The following is a 19,192-nucleotide window of genomic DNA, read 5'->3' as shown; positions in this document are numbered from 1 at the left end:
AATTTGGACATAATTTTGTAAAAGACAGTTTTGACATAAAAAGCAGCAGTAGTGAGCGTCATTAGGTGGTAAAAGGTGGCTTGTTGGCCTGGTTTGGAAAGCTCAGCTCTTGCCATGATGGCTTCAACTGGAGAATGCGAGAATGTGCTATTTTAAAAGATGGAAGTAACTTGAGACACTGGGAAGTCTATTGGCTGGCCAAACATAACTCCAAGCAGCTATCTTGCTATGTGGAGTAAGCCTTCTCCACAGTGCCTGGCTGATATATTCCAGTATCTTCACAGAAGAAAAAGACTCTAGAAAATGCTGTAAGATTATCCCAGACTGGTTTTGATAATCTTCAGCATTTTGTAGTGAATGCATTCATTAGGTAGCCTGGGTATACCCAGACTGCCTTGCGCGCTCGAATTTGATTTCGAACCTCCAGCCAGTCTGGAAACGAGGCGATTATCTTAGCCCTGTTTTAGGGATCCAATCACAGAGCGGGGAGGGACGGTGAGACGATGACGCGTACTACTCGGCACTTGGAAGCTTTCCTGATCCAACATGGCTGCTGCAGACGCGAAACTCTCTTTAGCTGTAGATGGTGTTTTAAATAGTTTAGAGCGAAAGTTGAAAGGCGAAAGGTCTCTCGGCAGCTCCGCTGTCCCCCGGCTCGTAACGAGATCACCGGTAGCGGGGCTATTAGCGCCGCACGGGCGGTTTCTGCGGCTCGTTGCGCCGAGCCGGTGAGACCGCCGGTCACCGCCGGTGATCTCGCTCCGAATCGGGGGACAGCGGAGCCCCCAGAGACCCGCAGCAGCTTGTTTATTTCCCATAAAATCAGTAGATGTGTGTGGCTGAATGACATGAGGGGGAATAAAGCGTGAAAATAAATAATCTTGCAGAAAGCGAGAACTGGAGAAGCAAAGCAGCAGCAACACTCTCTCACAGACACACACACAACAAACATCCATCTCTGTTGCTCTACTACGTCATCTGGTATAACTGATCTGATTGGCTAAGAGCTACCTACAGACGCTTTGATAGACATTCTAAGCGTCCAATAAACGGCTCTGGAGGATCGTAAACCACACCTCCTCTACGGAGAAATGCATTGTAGGTGTCCAGACCTAATCTCCAATGAGATTTGGTCTGGTGTTAGCCAGGCTATTCATTAGGTGGTTTCCTTGGCGAAAAAGTAATGGTATCACACTGTGACTTCTTGCATATGCTGCATTTTAAAGGGCTTGAAACTACAATTATCATTAAATAATCCATCTGAAGTATGTTCATGTCCATTTTCTATGCTAACAACCCCCTCAGATTTCACTTGTAATCAATCAAACGTCAAAAACAATCGTCATTAATTAAATAAAAAAAATTAGATGTTTTTGCACACACACACACACACACAAACAAACACACACACGTACAGAAACAGGGAGCAGTACATTTGCCCTCTGCATTTAACCCATCCTCTACAGACCAGTGAACACACCAGCTAGGAGCAGTTGGCAGCCCAAATCTGTACCGGGGGAGCAGCGGGGGTTTTAGGTGCCTTGCTCAAGGGCACTTCAGTCCTTGCCCTGTCAGTCCTGGGACTCAAACTGGGATTTAAATTGGGATCAAGGCCAGCAGTGTAGCAGTGGAAAAACAAACTCCCGTTGAGGCTTGAATATAAAATTTTTTGCCATGTTTTTTTGTTTTCAACATCAACTAGTGTTCTTGTGTTCAGCTGCTAGTGAGGGGAGGGGCTATGCGTCCCTCCTGCAGCGGTGCTGTTGTGTCTGTGTGAAGTTGTGTGTCAACTGGAAGAAGCGAAGATGGCACTGTTGCTATCGATACTGTTGCAAATGAGTATCTTATCTGTATCTCTTATCTGTACCTGTATCTATGGCAATTTTTTTGACAACCCTAGTTGCAAGGTTTATTGATTTTTAATGATGTTTTAATTAGAGGTAGACAGATATATCGTCCGGCCGATATATTGGGCTGATATTTGCGTTTTTTTACTTGTTTCGGCATCGGCCGATACGTGCGTGCGTTCGCCGATCAATTAGCCCGTTTCACTGAGCCAACAGCAGGCAAGGCTCGGTGCAACATCTGCCATTCTCTGGTGAGCTGCTGCTGATACCAGAAAAAAGAAAAACACATCAAATATGTGGATCATCTGAGGCGCCACCACCTCGAGGCCTAGAACAACATACACATTGTTTGATATCCAACTGTTAACACGTTTTGTTGGTTTTGTTAATAAATGTTTATTTTTTTGGTTTGAATTGAGACTTGTGGAACATTTGTTATCATTGTGTCATTTTGGTTTCTCACCATTTAAAAACTATTTCAGATGAATCACAGCCAGGCACCAGCGGTGCTTCTCCTTTAGATGCCTATACAATAGACTTATAAGAATTCTCCGACTCAGACATGTGGACTTCACACTGACTCAAGCTTGTACACGACTTGAGACCATACATCAGATTCTATCATAACTTCCACTCACGTCTAAATTGATATGGTATGTCATAAATCATATGTGGTCCCCATTAACATATTGTTCATATGTCCCAAATACATATTCTATAATATTTTATTCCAAGATACTGACAGAGTGTTTACCAAGATATTAACTTCAGTCAAGTGAAAACACCGACTCAATATTCTACCAACTCTTCGACAACATGATAATATTACAGCAAATTCTCAATATCAGAGAATTCATAGTTATCTTTAATGGAAGGCTTTAATTTTGAAATCACTGGAGGAAGTCTTTGAGATGCATCTACAGCAGCAACAGAGTGATGAGTAAGCTGTGACCCTGTTAGTGAACTGACAAGGAGCCATTAGAGTCCATCTGATCTGGTTTTGTTCTTCTCTCCTTGCCTTTAAGGCGAAAATTACCACAAACAATAGTGAAAGGGGAGTGATATGGGTTTAAAATTAAAAAACCAAAACAAGTCAAATCTGTGGCTATTCATAGAAATTAAAGAGTCATTTAATCTGTTGTTACCCACAGCATTGACTAATCTGATCTCGACAGGGTTACATTACACTAGCACTGTTCTTTTCTTTAATGAGCAGTTGAACCATTGTTCAGTGCGGTCTTACAAAGTCTAATTAACATAATCCTAATGCACTGGCTCAGAACAATCTGACAAAGTAAGATGGATGAATTCCTACCAGAGCTAAAGATAGAGAGAGTAGGAGAGAGAGGGTGGTTGGCTGGGAGGCAGAGATGGTTTCATATAACCAGTAGTGGTTAAAAGTAGCTGCACAAATGCTTTACTGCTATACAGCACAGGGTTTTAACTGAGAAAAAGTCAAAGGCAAAATTTTCCTAGTATTACAGTGCTTCAACCAACAGTTTGGCTTTAATACAAGGTTATTATAGTTAACGAAAACTAACGAAATAACGAAAACAAGAATTGAAAAAACATTTTCGTTAACTGAAATAAAAATAAAAACGGGAAACTAACTGAAACTGTATTTTGTGGTTACAAAACTAACTAAAACTAACTAAAATTATAGTGAAAATGTCCTTAGTTTTTGTCTTTGACAACTTTTTTCATACATAAACCTTTTTGGTTGATATGAAATCTATTTCATCTATCTGGTTTTATGACTTAGGAAATTTATTGGGGCTGAGATGGATCAGACAAAGGAAATAAAGGAAACATTTATTGTGACCTTATTGAATCTGGCACCCAACAAATACCCCATTACAAAAAAACTAAAACTAATAAAAACTAAACTAAAACTAAGCATTTTCCAAAAAATAAAACTAATCAAAACTAGCAAACTCACTCTAAAGACTCATTAAAACTAACTGAATTTGGAAACAAAAATTGACAACGAAATTAAAACTAAAACTAATGAAAAATCCAAAACTATTATAACCTTGCTTTAATAGAGAGTAGGGCTGGGCGATATGGACCAAAAGTCATATCCTGATATATTTAGGCTGAATATAGATATACGATATATATCCCGATATTTCTATCACAAAGTGAGAGTAAATGTTCAGTCAAAGCCAAATATGACATGCCACAAGTAGTTTTATTGAAACCGTTTATTTAAGTGAACATAAATACTGTATAACAACAGGAGTACCTTCTTTTATTTTTTTATCGAAGCTCCTCAAAGTGCACATTTAAATAGAAAAATATCTTAAATAAAAATAAGGGCAGCATTTATATATTAAGAAATGCTTTTTTTGAAAACTATATCGATATATGCAATATGGTCTAATTCCACATCACTTTAAAAAATATATCGATATATTTTTTATATCGATATATCGCCCAGCCCTAATAACGAGCAAATAAAATGATGGATTTTTGCAGGCCAACCAGGATGTAGCATCTCCATGGGGTCTATTGAGAATTGGCCTATGGGATTTTTGCATTGGATTTTGAATCATGGCAGAAAATAAGCTCTGTAGTCAACACACGTTTTGTTCAGCAGGATAATCTTCACAAGTTAACACCACTTTTATGATGTTTGAAGCGTTAATGCAGCCAAAGTGAAAAGCTAACGTTGTGCTATAGCGAACTGCACCACGGTCGCATGACTTCTGCATCACGACGGTCTTCTTCAGAAAGTCTACGACAAGCTAACCAGCATTTTTGCCAAGCTAGCGAATCTGTAGCTTTAAGTTGTTTATCGCTGTGTGTACTGGGTATATACCCGGACAATTGTGTAGTCAGCTCAGAACAGTCAACTTTGATTGACTTTGGACTCCTGCAGGCCAGGAGAATGATAGCTCTATCTTGGAAAAAAATTGATATACCTTCAATAAATGTGTGGGTGAAGGAGATGGCATCCTCTGAGGTACTGGAAAGACTGACTTATATAACCATAAAGGCGGAGGAATTTGAAAAAGTGTGGAGACCCTTATTGAACTTTCTTGCAAATCAGGGTGCGCATTCACCTTGACTTGGTTGTGAGGTGCTGAGTTGTTGCTGAGTTTGTTTGTTTTTTGTTGTTTTTTTTGTTTGGTTGTTGTTGTTGTTGTTTTTATCTCTTTTGTTTTGTTTTGTCTGGCTTTGTTTGTCAATTTACTTGTGTTATGTGGAATATGTGAAATGCGATGTATCTTTTTTTATGAGAAATGTAACTTGGTGATCATGTTCCACTGCTGTCTATAAATGTGTAAAATTCAATAAAAATATTGTGGGGAGGAAAAGAGTTGTTTATTAACATGATTTACAATCTACAAGAGTTTGCAAAAGCAGGCTGTAGAGCAGACTAGTGAGAGAGTTCCTGTCCGTGTCCGACATGATGACGTTTAATATTCCAGGCAACTCAACTCAACTGTAGTCTCATTTAGCCACTTGTTGAACGCCAACATCTCTTCAGCTTGGTTAACCACAGATCTTATTTCAGGCATCGAACCAAAAACACATTCAAAATCCTGATTGAGTTTCAGAAGTTAGACCCCAGGGCGCTAAAATTCTAACTTACTTCCAGGTTTAAGACCTCATTCCTGTGGTGCCCTATGGTGCTTCACATTTAACCCCATACAATACTAGAGCTGCAACAATTATTTGATTAATCGAACAATAATCGATTATTAAATTAATCGTCAACTATTTTGATAATCCAATAATAAAAATAAAATAAAGTCCAAATTCTCTGATTTCAGCTTCTTCAATGTGAATATTTCTGGTTTCTTTGTTCCTTTATGGCAATTAACTGAATATCTCTTTGGTTTGTGGACAAAACAAGAGATTTGAGGACGTCATCTTGTGGTTTGGGAAACATTGGTTGTTATTTTTCAATATTTTATTGACCAAACAACTAATCGATTAATCATTTAAATATTTAAAGATTAATTGATAATGAAAATAATCGTTAGTTGCAGCCCTATACAATTCAGTTCAGTGCTCTTTGATGAGGTGTAATTGCAATGTTATGGTTTTAGGGATGGGCATTGCCACTGATTTTATGGAATACACAGTTCTGAATATTTAGAGCTTCAGAGTGTAACGGTACTGTGGGCCCTCTGTCTGAGCAGCTAACTAACGTTAGCTAGTAGCATACAAAAGCTAAATGTCACGTCAGCTGAGTGTTTTTAAAGCACAGTAATTGTGATGTCGTAAATAAACAAGGTGAAAATAAGGGGTTGGTGCAGTGGATAAAGGACAAGCTTGTTTCACCTCTTTTCTGTATATCATTTTTAAGCAGTATGGTGTTGACATTTAAAAAATGATCCTGTGGTGCGTTCATCTGTTCTCCCTGTGCCTTTAAAACTGTGTGACATAGCCATAGTCACGCGAGACTAACCAGGAGCAACATGAGACTCACAGAGTTAAAGATCATACATCTACAGGAAGAAAGGTTGGCCAAAAATGCTTCACACAGATGCTGGAATAAACACATATTTATCAAAAAAATCGATCTCAGAATTTATAAATAAAAGAATATATTATTCATTTTTTAAACCCAGCCCTAGGTATTATATTATCATTGTATTATATAACTGGCATTGAATGGTCCTACTATAACAACAGCTATAATATATATATATATATATATATATATATATATATATATATATATATATGTTTAAACTAATTAGAAAAGCAACTGTATAAAAAACACATATCGGGCCGATATTTCGGCATCGGACGATACTTGCGTGCGTTCAACAATAAATGTTTCTTTTTTTGTTTAAATTGAGACTTGCGTAACATTTGTTATCATTGTGTCATTTTTATCATGTAAATGGAGGAGAAAAGGCAATATCGGCTTCAAGAATCGGCCCAAAAAAATCGGCAGCACATATCGGTTAAGACTGATGTCAAAATAATCCGTATCGGCCGTAAAAAACCTATATCGGTCGACCACTAGTTTGAACTAATTAGAAAAGTAACTGTATGAAAAATGCTTATTTTAAAGTGAAGGGTGTTTTATGTTCCTTATGTTTTTACCCAGCATAAGTTTAGGCGAACCATGATATGAACTGAAACTTGAATTTTGTTAACCATTCAAGCCCACACAAACAAAGATAAATATGATTAGGACAATAGTTTGATTGACCTACACACAGGAGATGAAGAGTAAAGCTGAATGAAGAAAATCACGTATCACAAATTATTTTAACAAACATACACATTCTCCACCATTATGATGCAGAGGAAGCCCCAAGTTTGAATGAGTTTAAAGGTTGGATAAGCTTTGACTGGAAGCTGCCAGTTGCCAGAGTTCAGTTTGTTAATCACATTGAACTGAAGGGGAATAATGTTAAGTATGGTGTAAAAAAGTATGTACTTTTTAGATAATGACATTATCGCTACACAAAACCTTTATGGAGCAAAAAAACAGCAGTGGACGGCTCCTCTCTCTCCGTTGCAGCCATCAGACTGTCTCATTCTAACAGAGATTCTACCAGACTAACTGGATTTACCCTCGGGGATAAATAAAGTAATTTTGATTTGATTGATTTTGATTTGATTATGTTTGTATTGATGTAATGTTTCCAGAATTAACAGTGCCAGGCCCAGGTTACCTCCTGAAACATCAATGTCTTTTGTGTAAAAGAAGTACACTACCGGTCAAAAGTTTTAGAACACACCAACTTTTCCAGAATTTAATTGAAAATTATGCAGTTTAATGTCTCAGTGTACTCTGAAATTAATGCACATTTGCAACATTTAAAATTCTTTATTGAGCATGATAGTGTTTTGCAAGTAAAAAAAGATTCAAAATCACATTTTATGTTGGACTAAAGGACTAAAAAAAGACACAAAATGACAAAAAAAGACACAAAATGACTTACAAAGACATGAAAAGAATTCAAAATGGACAAAATAGCCCAAGACTCCATAGAGTTAAGTTGTTAACCCACTTACACTCACTGAAAAAGGCCTACTTGTATAATTCTGAAATGTACATTATCTTTCAGTTTTGGTTAAGCTTACCTTTTTTTTATTTACCTCTGGCAGTTCACCACTTACCTTTGGACCCTTTCAAGCTGTTCATTTGACTTGAACTGCTTGAATTTCAATAAAAAACTGGAAAAATTGGGGTGTTCTAAAACTTTTGACCGGTAGTGTACATTTCTGTTCTGTGGTATTTCTACAAATCTATATAGTCATAAGGAAATACAATAATTTACAAAGAAAACAGAAAAATCAAGGATGAATGAATAAAATGAAATCATACATTCTTCACATAAACTAAGGCAGCTTACGCTAACGTAAGCATGGCAGCTTGTAACAACAGGCTGTCTGAGAATAACCTTAGCAGAGCTACCGTGACCTCTGCTCTGACTTCAACATCCACTGGAGCCAAAAAGGGAGAACATATAGATCTCATGCCAATTGGCTCAAAATGTGTTCTTCCACTTCTATCGCCTGTGGCACTTGCCCGATCTATTTTCATTTAAGGGTGCTAAGTTCAAAGTAAACCATACGTTGAAACGAGTTAGTTTGATGTTGGGTTGCACCACAGAGACATAAGGTCAATCTTAGTTACGTTTAGAGGTAGACCGATATATTGGGCCGATATTTGCGTTTTTTACTTGTATCGGCATCTGCCCAAAATTTTGCATTGAAATGAATGGGACGGCCGACAAAAAATGAGCGAAAAAGAACAATAACTGGAGATTTTTAAACGTCTTGTTTAGTGATTTTTAAATGACTTGTTGCAGGACAAATTATATATCAAAACATGGGGTTTGATCGGGATTGGTGTGCTATTACTTTTCTCTACAGAATACGAATTTTTGGCGACGTAATTTGCGAAAAATTGCCCAAAATTTTGCATTGAAATGAATGGGACGGCCGACAAAAAATGAGCGAAAAAGAACAATAATTGGAGATTTTTAAACGTCTACTTCTCAGGCATAATTTTACCTAGAGACTCCATTTAAACTTTAAACAGTAGACACAAGTCTTGTGTATCGGTGTATTAATCCACGTTTCGATAGGTCATATAGTTTTTTATCAATCCCTGTTCAATGATCATGATCATTTTTGGAGAAAAAAGAAAAACACATCAAATATGTTGTTTTTGTTCAATTTAAATTGTTTAAATTGAGATATTTGTCATTTTTATCATGTAAATGGAGGGAGAAAAGGCAATATCGGCTTCAAGAATCAGCCCAAAAAAAACATATCGGGGATCGGTTAAGACTGATGTCAAAATAATCGGTATCGGCATCGGCCTTAAAAAACCTGTATCAGTCGACCACTAGTTACGTTGGGGTGAATTCCAAATTAACCAAAATAATGTTGTATCAGCGAGAAGCACTAAGCTATAGAGAGAAGTAGGGCTGGGCGATATATCGATATAAAACATATATCGATATATTTTTTAATGTGATATGGATTTAGACCATATCACATATAGCGATATAGTTCAAAATTGTTTTCTTTCTTTATATATAAATGCTGCCCTTACTAGGCTTTGTCATATTTAGTTATTTTGTAATGTTCATTATTCTTTTCTCATATAAATATAATTATTACAGAAAAAAGATTGGCCTATTTTATTTCATAGGCTATCTTTATTAAAGATATTTTTTTATTTAAATGTGCACTTTATGGATAATGTCATAGAAATTCTTTATAGCGTATAATATACCGGTATAAATACTGTACAAAGCCGGAACACCAGCCTCTGCTGGGTAGTTGAAGTCAAATATCTATCTTATGGATATGCATATTTGGCTTCGACTTTGACTTGGCGATAAAAATATCAGGATATATATCGTATATCGATATTCAGCCTTAATATATCGAGATATGACTTTTGGTCCATGTCGCCCAGCCCTAGCGAGAAGACTAATGGCTAAAAATAGCTAACGTTCATCAACAAATATCAGAAAGGTACATTTACCATGTGATTTGGTGATAATTAATCATTATCTGCAAAAAACAAAGACTGTCATATAGAGTGGTGAAACTATAGCAAAATAGCTGGAATAATAAAAGCTTCTCTTCATTCTCTGAGTTATATTAGCTTTCAAAACACTGCATCATGACAACCGATATCTTACGGAAGACTTTACACCTCCTAACCAGTAGGTGTTAAATCTTAATGTAACTTCTGCCTACGTTGGGACTACTTCAGCTGGTGCAACTCTTAAATTGTTAGTGGTGCGACCTAATTTAGAAATTACAATCAAACTAGGCTACGTTTGAGCTGACGCGTAGCTGCTGCAACCTACTGCAGTTTCTTTACTGAAGCAAAAGTACTATTACCACACTGTAAAAATACTACAAGTACAAGTCCTACATTCAAACCATACTTCATTATAACTATGTACAGAGCAAAACAAACACACAAAAAATATATGTTAATAATAAATGCCAAATAGCATAAATGTATTTATATAATGCATATAATGTGTATAGAATGTATGTATATGTCTTATTTTTTATATTCTTATTCTGTTCCTCTATCTATGCGTCTGTACCTTGAGCTGCTGTGACAACTAAATTTCCCCACTGCAGGATTAATAAAGTCACATAAATATCATATAAAATGAAGTTGTTATCTTATCTTATCTGATCTAAATCCAAGACAGTTTTAACGAATCATTTTGCTTGAGAAGTAGGATAATTTTCTAAAAACAAAAGAACACCCTTCAGTTTAACACAAAAATGTAAAATAAACACATCACACACTGGACATAATAAAAAGAGGATAGAACTAAAAAGCAGGCACGCAAATGTGAAGAAAAAAGTACAATGTTTAACTTTGAGAGGTAATGGCATTTAAAATTAAAATAAAACAATTAAGATGAAGTTGAGAAACATTACAGGTGTTTAGCTTTGAGATGTAGTGTGGTTAAAAAAAAAGAAAAAAGTCCAATAGTGACCTCTTAGACTCAGAGGTCAGCATTGGACTTTTAAAAAAACTTTACAAGTACAAGACTGACACACACACACACACACACACACACACACACACACTAGACTGTGTGTGTGTGTGTGTGTGTGTGTTTGTCTGTGTGTTTGTGTGTAAAATCTGTAAAATGAGAGGGTAAAAAAATGGAATTCCCTTCAGTTTCCTTCTACATTAAAATGACCAAAATAACTTAAAAAATCTAATTATTATGAAATGAAATACTGTCATAATAATGTGTTTAATAATCTCTTCAATTATTTCACAAACTGTTGGCTCATTTATATAATTTGAAAAAACAAGAAAATCACCAGGAGGGCTAAACTGATCTGGTAACGTATTTGCTACAATCTTGTAGATATCGAAATATAATTAGGGCTGGGCGATATATCGATTAAAAAAAAAAAATCGATATATTTTTAAATGTGATATGGAATTGGACCATATCGCCTATATCAATATAGTTTTTAAAAAAAAGTCTTTATATATAAATGCTGCCCTTACTAGGATTTGTCATATTTAGTTATTTTGTCATATTATTCTTTTCTCATATAGATGTATTTATTTCAGAAAAAGATTGGCCTATTTTATTTCATGGGTTATTTTTAGTTAAGATATATTTTTTATCAAATGTGCACTTTATGGAGCTTTGATTTTTTTTTAAAAAAAGGTACTCCTGATGTTAAATAAACGGTTTCAATAAAACTACTTGTGACATGTCATATTTGGCTTTGACTTTGACTGAACACTTGCTCTCACTTTGCGATAAAAATATCGGGATATATATCGTATATCGATATTCAGCCTAAATATATCGGGATATCACTTTTGGTCAATATCGCTTACTAGGCTTTGTCATATTTAGTTATTTTGTAATGTTCATTATTCTTTTCTCATATAAATATAATTATTACAGAAAAAGATTGGCCTATTTTACTTCATAGACTATCTTTATGAAAGATATTTTTTTATTTAAATGTGCACTTTATGGATAATGTCATAGAAATTCTTTATAGCGTATAATATACCGGTATAAATACTGTACAAAGCCGGAACACCAGCCTCTGCTGGGTAGTTGAAGTCAAATATCTATCTTATGGATATGCATATTTGGCTTCGACTTTGACTTGGCGATAAAAATATCAGGATATATCGTATATCGATATTCAGCCTTAATATATCGGGATATGACTTTTGGTCCATGTCGCCCAGCCCTAGCGAGAAGACTAATGGCTAAAAATAACTAACGTTAATCAACAAATATCAGAAAGGTACATTTACCATGTGATTTGGTGATAATTAATCATTATCTGAGACTGTCATATAGAGTGGTGAAACTATAGCAAAATAGCTGGAATAATAAAAGCTTCTCTTCATTCTCTGAGTTATATTAGCTTTCAAAACACTGCATCATGACAACCGATATCTTACAGAAGACTTATATGACTTTTGGTCCATATCGCCCAGCCCTAGCGAGAAGACTAATGGCTAAAAATAACTAACGTTAATCAACAAATATCAGAAAGGTACATTTACCATGTGATTTGGTGATAATTAATTAATATATCGTATATCGACATTCAGCCTAAATATATCGGGATGTGACTTTTGGTCAATATCGCCCAGCCCTAATATATACACATATATGTTACTTGTATCCCAGTTCATGTCCCCAGTATAGGCTGTGTCCCCCTCTCACCTCCATCACCGTACGTCTCCACACCATATCCGTCCTGCAGTCCGTTACTCCAGGTGCCCTCGTACCTGGCTGGTGTGTTCAGGCTCTGCCGGACTCCGTACCGACCCTTGAACCCGTGAGTCCACTCTCCCCTGTAAATCCACCTCCCCTTGGTTTCTACGCCGAGTCCGTGGCGTTTCCCCTGCGCCCAGTAGCCCTGGAACACGTTCCCGCTGGGCCAGGTGTAGACGCCCACCACCTCGAAACCGTTGGACCACGATCCCGAGTACTCGCCCTGGCCCTTGGGTCCGGTGCACACACCCTGGCCGTGGGCTTTGCCGTCCTCCCAGCCTCCGCAGTAGGTGCCACCATCGTCAAAGTCGAAGCGCCCGCCCGTCATTCAGAAACGGAGGGTGAAACTACTACTCGGTGGCTTTTTATCAAGTCCAGTGTGCGAGTTTTTTTTTTCTTTTTTTTTCAGATGCGCGGGGGTGACAACAACGAAGCCCCGGTGAGGAAACGGACGCGTAAAGGGATCGGGCAGTGGAGCGGCTGGGCGCATCAGCAGCGCTGTCGGAGCGGGACGTGGGAGGGTGAGAGGAGGGTGAGAGGCGGCCGCCACGGCTGCCAGAGACGCTCCACTGCTCTCCCACTCTGAGGTGAAGTCTGCTGAAATGCATGCGATCAAATGACAAGCATTTCCTGTTTTACTTTTCATAATAAAAGCCATCCACTCAACGTGTTTTTGCTGGACTCATCTTTGCCTTCAGGAGGAAAAACAACAACAGATATACTGCCCCACAAAGCCTAACTGCAGCAACTGCATTTTTTGTTTGGAATTGAGTTATAACTAAAAAAAAAAAAAAAAATAACTCCTTCATGTCTGTTTGATATTGTGACAAAGTTGTAGGTTTCAATTTTGCTTTATTTCAGAGAAATAATGATTTAAAAACCACAAAATCCAACTCACAACCAAGCTGTAATTGCACTTCCTACGGTCTGCTTTGCATATACATACTAATTTAAACATAAAAATAATAGAAATTATAAGTTTATTTGAAAGGGAAAGTATTATCTAGATAGGGCGGCTGTTGCTGGTTTCCTTTGCCACCAGTATGAATGTGTGTGTGAATGGGTGAATGATCGTAGTGTGTAGTGTAAAGTGCTTTGGATAAAAGCGCTATATAAGTGCACCCCATTTACCATAGTGATTAATTAAAAAAGTGAGATACAATTATAATAAGACTAAAATATAACGTTACGTTATAATATTAAGTCTAAAATACACAAATCTTTGAATAGAGTTGTTGAACCCTTTTAAATACAGTTATGACAAAATCAATTTGAAAATGTTAAATTACTGAAAACAAAATATAAAAGGTAAAAGAACACGACAGCATTGTAGTTACTGCACTCTGTTTATCATTACTGTTAGAAGTGTCATATCACTAACCTACCAATAACCAATTTGACTGGCCAACCAGCCAACTTGGCAAGTTTAAAAAAACTTTAAAGCAGTTTTTCTCAGTTTTACCTTTGTGTAGTTACTGCAGTTAGGTTTTGTAGGGCAGTGTAGCTGAAACACATTATGTAGAAACAATGTGTTCAATTGAGTCCAATCCAGCAATGAAACAGATTACATAAAAGTTAAGATTGCCTACTTCCCTGCAGACACTAAAGGCATGGCCCCATACCTCAGTATGAGAAGTTGAGAGGACTTACGTGATTTTTTAATTTAGTCTTTTATTTAGGGCCTCGGGGCAATCGCACCAAGCACTGGTCCCATACAGCAATAGCTGTAGGGACCAGTGCTACACTACTGTTATACTGTGGATTTCTTCTTCTTCCTCTTGCGGACGCAAGTTCGTCCCGCTACTAGTCCTACAACTTGAAGAGTTGCAGGGGAAATACAAGCCCGGGAGGGTCTGTAGCCCTGTTGTTAATCCAGTAGGACACTGAGGAAAAACAAAAATCATATTGGTAAATCGGCCAATATAGTATTATGTTATAACATATAAGCAGATTGGGCTCAGTGGTTTGTCAAATTTGCAGTTTTATGTCCCAAAATGTAAATGTTACTTTTCTTGACACCAGCTGTATTTTTTTCATAGTGACTTTCAGCTCTTGTCCCCTGTGTTTAATGACAAAGAAGGGTTGACATCGATGAAAGCTGTTTTTGATCTTATTCTGTGCTGCTTCACCCCAGATTATAAATCGAAGCACACTCTGGTGGACAAACTATGATTATCCCAGTTTCTAAATTTCCAAAGAAATAAATAATGGAAATAATGGTCTTTTTCAAGGTTTTTAAAAAATGTCTTGGTAAAAGAACCTTTGCAGGACTGTAATATGGCAAATGCTGTCTGCAACCAATCATGTAGGGTAGGAATGAAATGCACCATGGTTTCCCCCGTTCAAAGCTGTTAACATGGCTGATTTCTAAATTTAGAAATGACAGCTGTTCTCACTGTTGCCCAAACTGCACATGCAAAATGGGCACCAATGAACGACAGCTGCAAAAAAAGACTTAATAAAAACTAATTGGTGGTAATGAAATTCTTAATTTAACTGAATTTCTCTATTAACAACAGTATCTTAATGCCCAAAAATAAGAAATGTGCTTTTATTTTGAAATCAGAAACAGTACTCAGTTTATACTTTACTGGCTAACTGTGATCAAATTCAAGTGGCTGTCTGTCTGTGGATCTACAGGCCTATCACACACACTCACAAGAGGATGATCAACAGTTTTCATGTAAGGTCTGTTGTTGTTGTTGTTGTTGTTTGTGTGTGTGTGTGTGTGTGTGTGTGTGTGTGTGTGTGTGTGTGTGTTAATTTTGGAAGAAAAGCCTGTGAATAAACCATATTCATAACTTCTAAACTTGAACAAGCAAGACTATGAGGACAGCAACAATTAACCCCATGGCAGCTGTTGTGGGTACAAGCGGTCTGAAAGTGCTGAGTCAAGTTTGAGGAAAACTGGTGATAAATCACAACAGTAGTATGTGGAGAGCAATATACCAATAAGAAACAGAGAAAAAAGGATGGAGATCTATTGATGACATGTGATGTGGATATTGGTTGGTGATAAATGAATGGCATGTGATAGTGAGAAGACAGTCTGGCACTGGAGTTTCATGTATCAAAGACCAAGCAGCTTTCATAGCTTTCGTTAGTCTGATGAGAACCCCAAAAGACAGTTCCGTCACATTTCTTTATGCACGCACATCACTTTTCAAAAGTTTAGACTTTGGTAGAGGACTCTCCTTAACAGGTTTAAGGCGAGAAACATTGAACGTGGGATGGACCCTCGTTGAGCGAGGTAGGCGGAGGCGGACAGCAGCTGGGTTGATGACCCTATCGATGGAGAAGCTGGAGCCAGCTTCCTGTATTCCACTCTTAATGGCAGGTCTCTGGTTGAAAGCCATACCTTCTGACCAGGGGTGTATTGAGGAGCAGGGGTGCGACGACGATCGGCGTCTCTCTGATACCAGCCAGAGGTACGAAGCAGAGTGGAGCGGGCCTGAAGCCAGGTGCGGCGACATCTGCGAACGAAGGCCTGGACTCATGGAACCCTGGCCTCTAGGTTGATACTCCTGGGAGCACTGGAAGGGGGGCAGTCCAGTAGCAGAGCTAGGGAGGGTGTTGTGGGCATATTCCACCCACAGCAGCTGTTTGGACCAGGAAGAAGGGTTGCGGGACGAGAGGCACTGCAGAGCAGTCTCCATCTCCTGATTCATCCTCTCAGTTTAGCCCGAAGATAGGCTGAAGGAGGCACCAAGGAGACTTCAAAACTCACACCAAAAACAAGAGGTCAATTGCGGTCCGGTCAGAAACAACGTCTCTGGGAAGGCCGTACAGACAGAATAAATGTTGCAACATGAGTTCAGCAGTTTGTTTGGCAGAGGGTAACTTGGGTAAAGGTGTGAAGTGAGCAGTTTTGGAGAACCCGTCAACCACAGTGAGTACGACCGTGTTACCATCTGAGGGAGGAAGTCCAGTCACAAATTCCAGGGAGATGTGGGACCAAGGTTGCTTAGGAACTGGTAGAGAGTGAAGCAGACCAGCTGGAGCTTGGCAAAGATTCTTATTCTGGGAGCAGACTTGACAGCCAGCAACAAACTCCCTGGTGTCCGTCCCCATGGTGGCCAACCAGAACCGCGGTTTGAGGAGAGCCAGGGTGTGTGTGACCCCAGGGTAACAGGCTAGGGTTGAGGAATGTCCCCACTGAAGAACTTGGGAGCCAAGGTTGTCTGGGACAAAGAGACAGTTATAGGGGCACGCACTAGGAGCAGGGAACTGAGCATTAGTCTGTATTACTTTGTCCTCCAAAGGCCAGGTGATGGCGCCAACCATGCAGGCAGAAGGATCCCCTCTGGTTCAATCCAGGAGCTCACGGCCTAGAACTGTTGTGAGAGGGCATCTGGTTTGGTATTTTTGGACCCCGGGCGGTAGCAGGGGATGAAGTTGAACCGGTTGAAGAACAAAGCCCACCTACCCTGATGAGAGTTCAGTCGTCTGGCAGAACGGATCTACTCCAAATTCTTGTGGTCGGTCCACACCACAAACAGCAGCTCTGCCCTTCCAGCCAGTGCCTCCACTCCTCCAAAGCCAGCTTAACGGCCAGCAGTTCCCGGTTGCCTATGTCGTAGTTCCTCTCAGGGGGAGATAACTTGTGGGGGAAAAAAGGCACAAGGGTAAAGTTTCTGATCCTTGGCGGACCGCTGAGAGGGGACGGCCCCTACTCCAGAATCAGAAGTATCCACTTCAACTTAAAACTGGAGTGAGTGGTCAGGGAAGGTGAGTAAAGGAGCAGATGTAAACAAATGTTTTCACCAAACAACCTCTCTGCCTCAGGGGACCACACAAAGGGGGAGTTTACTGACGTGAGGGCCGCAAAGAGCCCCGCCACATGGATGTAGTTCTTGATGAACCACCTATAGAAATTGGCAAAGCCCAAGAAGCGTTGCAGCTCTTTGCAGAAGGCGGGAAGAGGCCAATCCAGGACTGCGCTGACTTTGCTGGGGTCCATCCGGATGCTCCCCTCCCTGTCGATGAAGCCCAGAAAAGACACTTCTTGCACATGCAAAAGGCACTTTTTGGCCTTCACATATAGTCTGTTCTCCAGGAGCCTCCGTAGAACACACCGCACAGGCTGGACATGGTCCTGTCTGGACTTTGAAAAAATGAGAATGTCATCCAGATAAACGAACACAGATATTGAGCAAGTCCCTGAGTACGTCGTTATCTAGGGCCTGGAAAACTACAGGGGCATAAGTGAGTCCAAAAGTCATGACCATGTATTTGTAATGACCCTGAGGAGTGTTGAAAGCCGTCTTCCACTCATCCCCCTCCCAAATGCGCACCAGATGGTATCCATTCTTCAGTTCCAGTTTGGAAAACCACAGTCTGTCCACCTCTGGCTGCTGTCACTGTGCCGGAACATTCTACAGCAGCAGTTAATTCCGTTGATTGCTCTGCTCTGATTGGTCGACCCCAAAGCCTTTCATCCTTTGATGTATCTCTTACGGAAAGAGAGAACCAGACACACACACACGGACAGACGCATAGAAGCACTCACTTACGCACGCACGGAAGCATGCACACACACACACAGGTCACTTTATGTGATTACAGTTACATATACATGCACGCACACACACATACACACACACAGGCCACTTTATGTGATTACCGTTACAGATACACGCACGCACACACACACACACACACAGCGCGTAATCGCGCACATCACACACATTTTGAGGTTGAAGGGCAAAGGTTGCTGTATAAATAAATACTATAGTATTTTAACAGTATTAATTGTTTGAAATCTCTGAAAAATCTCATCATAGTGTACACACACTGGCAGTAGCCCCGTGGCCCTTTCAGAATTTCCCCGGAGGAAATTTTCTCATTGTATTTGCTGTTAATCCTTCTGTACTCCTAAAATAAGAAAATAAAAATAGGAGTGTAGGTGTAAGCGGCACTGAAATTAAATAAATGTCTGTCTTCCCTGTATAGTGAACATTCTTTAGATGTTTATATCCATATTACATAAAACACAAACTATAGAAACATTAATATGAACTAGAACATTTCTAAAGAAATTTTGAGTGTGCTTGACTCTGGATTGTGATTCTCACCCATAAGGTTACAATTTGAACTGTTTTCAAAATGGAAAAGAGGAGGAAGTCATGTAAGATAATAAAGCAAGTGTTGGTGTGTGTGTTGTCCGTGTATATATATATATATATATATATATACACACATAAATTAATACAACCCCAGGTCGCTCTTGTAGTTGTAGTTGTAGTTGTAGTTGTAGTTGAATACATTTTGAGATTAAAAACCATATGTGACACCCTGGACATCATTCATTCATTAGTATTATTTGTATTATTAATGCATTGGTATTATTTATGTAATTAACTGGGCCACCCCCATAAATGTGTAAAGACATATCAGGCTGACAATAGGATAATGTAAATAACACTGCCAGAGCCACAATGAATTTACAGTAGGTGTGTAAATGGTCAACAATCAATATTATTGGTACAAATAGAGGGCCCCAAAAATTCTGCTTAGGGCCCCATGAGGGCTTGGGCCGGCTCTGCAACTATCACACACATCACTGACGTGAACAAAGTCTTATAGATTTATTCAGTCATCAATAAA

General features: G+C 38.8%; 1 protein-coding gene across 1 annotated transcript in view; it reads right to left on the bottom strand.

Moving 5' to 3' along the window:
* LOC131979867 (junctophilin-1-like) overlaps nt 1-13,012 on the bottom strand; it is a 44,726-nt gene extending 31,714 nt beyond the window's left edge. The window contains exon 1 of the mRNA XM_059343930.1: nt 12,536-13,012. Coding sequence (XP_059199913.1) covers nt 12,536-12,914 — 379 coding nt within the window. The 5' untranslated portion in view covers nt 12,915-13,012. The remainder of the gene's footprint in view (nt 1-12,535) is intronic.
* Between the last annotated feature and the right edge of the window lie 6,180 nt (nt 13,013-19,192).

This window comes from Centropristis striata, chromosome 11 (assembly GCF_030273125.1).
Source record: "Centropristis striata isolate RG_2023a ecotype Rhode Island chromosome 11, C.striata_1.0, whole genome shotgun sequence".
Lineage (NCBI taxonomy): Eukaryota > Metazoa > Chordata > Actinopteri > Perciformes > Serranidae > Centropristis > Centropristis striata.
Note: the sequence above shows the minus strand (reverse complement) of the source record. Positions and strands in the feature narration are given on the sequence as shown.